The following is a 1,989-nucleotide window of genomic DNA, read 5'->3' on the forward strand; positions in this document are numbered from 1 at the left end:
GCTCCGGGCGGGCGCCTCTGACCGCGCCCTCGCGTCCGGCAGGCTCCACGCGCAAGCTCTACGAGAAGAAGATCTTCGAGTACGAGACCCAGCGGCGGAGGCTGTCGCCGCCGAACTCGGCCGCGTCGCCGTTCTCCTACCGGCTTTCGGGTGAGGCCCGCGCCCCGGAGCCCCACCTGGACAGCCGGGTGGGTTTGGGCGGCGAGGGGGGGCCCGGCCACCGGCGCGAGGGGGGCGAGGGAGGGGTAGGAGTGGGGGGGCAAATGGCTCTGCCCCCCTAGACTTCGACTCCGCCCCCGTGGACTCGGACATGTATGATCTGCCCAAGAAGGAGGACGCCTTGCTGTACCAGAGCAAGGGTAAGGGGGCGCCTCCCTGACCCCTTCACCTCGCCCTCGCGGTCCCCAGGACCCCAGGCTGGTGCAGGCCAGCAGGGCACACGCCCGAGGCTCCTCCACCTCCCTGCCCCTCCCCAGGCTTTAACGACGACTACTACGAGGAGAGTTACCAGAGCACCAGGACCTATGGGGAGCCCGAGGCCGCGGGCCCCAGGGGCCTCCGCCAGCCCGCAGCCACTTCGCTGTCAGGCGCTGACACCTTCCACCGCCAGGTGAGGGACAGCAGGGCCCTGGGGTGCGGCTGGCCTGAGCTGGAGCAGTCAGGCACTGGGCGGAGAGCTGGGGCGCTGCTCTGGCCTCTCTGGGCGCCCTGGCCCGTGTCAGCTCTGGCCAGGGCCTGTGAGGCCTGGACAGGGTCCTGCTCCTGAGAGGAGGGGCTGGCCAGGGCACTCCTGACGTCGGGAGGGCCCCAGGGCCTAGCCTGCGAGCTGTGGGCAGAACAGGCCAGAAGGGGGCGAGGACGCGGGGGCTACAAGTCCCTGCAACTGGCCACCACGCCCTGATCTTCTCTAGGTGCGCGACGACAGCCTTTTCTCTCCTGAAGAAGAGGGCAAGGATAGGTGAGTGGGCAGGGCTGGGGGCCAGGCTGGCCTGGGCCCGGCTTGGCTGACGCAGGCCCCACTTTGCCCCAGGGAGCGCCGAGCCTACGGCCGGGACAGCACCTACCAGAGCATCGCGCACTACCGCCCGGTTTCCAGCGTGGCTCGAGGCTCCCTGGGCCTGTCCTACTATCCGCCATCTTCCTCCTCTCCCGTGTCCTCACCTCCCCCCACTTCGTGGCTGGCCCGCCGTGCCATCCGCCCTGAAAAGCCGGCGCCGGGGGCTGACCTGGGGCAGGACCGCCAGGTCCCGCTCTGGGGCCAGCTGCTCCTGTTCCTGGTCTTTGCCGCCTTCCTGCTCTTCGTGTACTACTCCATGCAGGCCGAGGACGGCAACCCCTTCTGGACGCAGCCCTGAGGCCGCGCCTCGCACAGCTCGCGCCCGGCAGCTGCTCTCGGTCCTGGCTGAGGCTGCCCTAGCCGTGTCTGCTGGGGGTGGCTGGGGGCTGGGTGTGTATTCTAGCTTGGGGTGCAGGGCCTGGCCCGCGCTGGCTCCCCCGCCTCGTCCCGCCTCGCCCCGCAGGGAGGCAGCGGTCTGTCCCTCTGGACGGCGTACCCAGTAGGCTGTCCTCTGGAGCCTCCTGGCCGTGCTGGCCTCTGACCCTTAGGCCCAGGAGAGCAAGGCCCTTCTGGAGAGAGTGTGGGCCACGGCATGCCTCCTGTTCCTTGTAGCTCTTCATGGAGCTAGCCACAGGCCACCGGCTTGGTTTTCGTGGACACAATAAAAGACCATTTATTTTTAAGTGCAGCTCTTCCCTGCGTGGCGGCAGGGGCTCCGGCCCTCACCCCCGCAGCTATGCGGGCGCTGCCCTCTTGCTGGGTTCTGGGGCAGGGCTCCCATCCCGTCTTTGGGTACCTTGGGGCCTTGTTTCTGGGGCCCACTCTGACTCACTCCCAGAGAACTCTTAGGGCTACTTAGCAGAGAGCCCCTAAAGCCCCTCGGAGCCGCGGGCCAGGCTGCAACCTGGAAGAGCTGCGCTCGGGGCAGGGGC

General features: G+C 68.7%; 1 protein-coding gene across 1 annotated transcript in view; it reads left to right on the forward strand.

Moving 5' to 3' along the window:
* The window catches only part of EMD (emerin), a 7,901-nt gene extending 6,159 nt beyond the window's left edge, over positions 1-1,742 (forward strand). The window contains exons 5-9 of the mRNA XM_012734463.1: positions 10-150; positions 282-359; positions 477-610; positions 912-958; positions 1,031-1,742. Coding sequence (XP_012589917.1) covers positions 10-150; positions 282-359; positions 477-610; positions 912-958; positions 1,031-1,355 — 725 coding nt within the window. The 3' untranslated portion in view covers positions 1,356-1,742. The remainder of the gene's footprint in view (positions 1-9; positions 151-281; positions 360-476; positions 611-911; positions 959-1,030) is intronic.
* The last annotated feature ends 247 nt before the right edge of the window (positions 1,743-1,989 follow it).

Source organism: Condylura cristata, unplaced genomic scaffold, assembly GCF_000260355.1.
Source record: "Condylura cristata isolate star-nosed mole 26May11 unplaced genomic scaffold, ConCri1.0 scaffold00057, whole genome shotgun sequence".
NCBI lineage: Eukaryota > Metazoa > Chordata > Mammalia > Eulipotyphla > Talpidae > Condylura > Condylura cristata.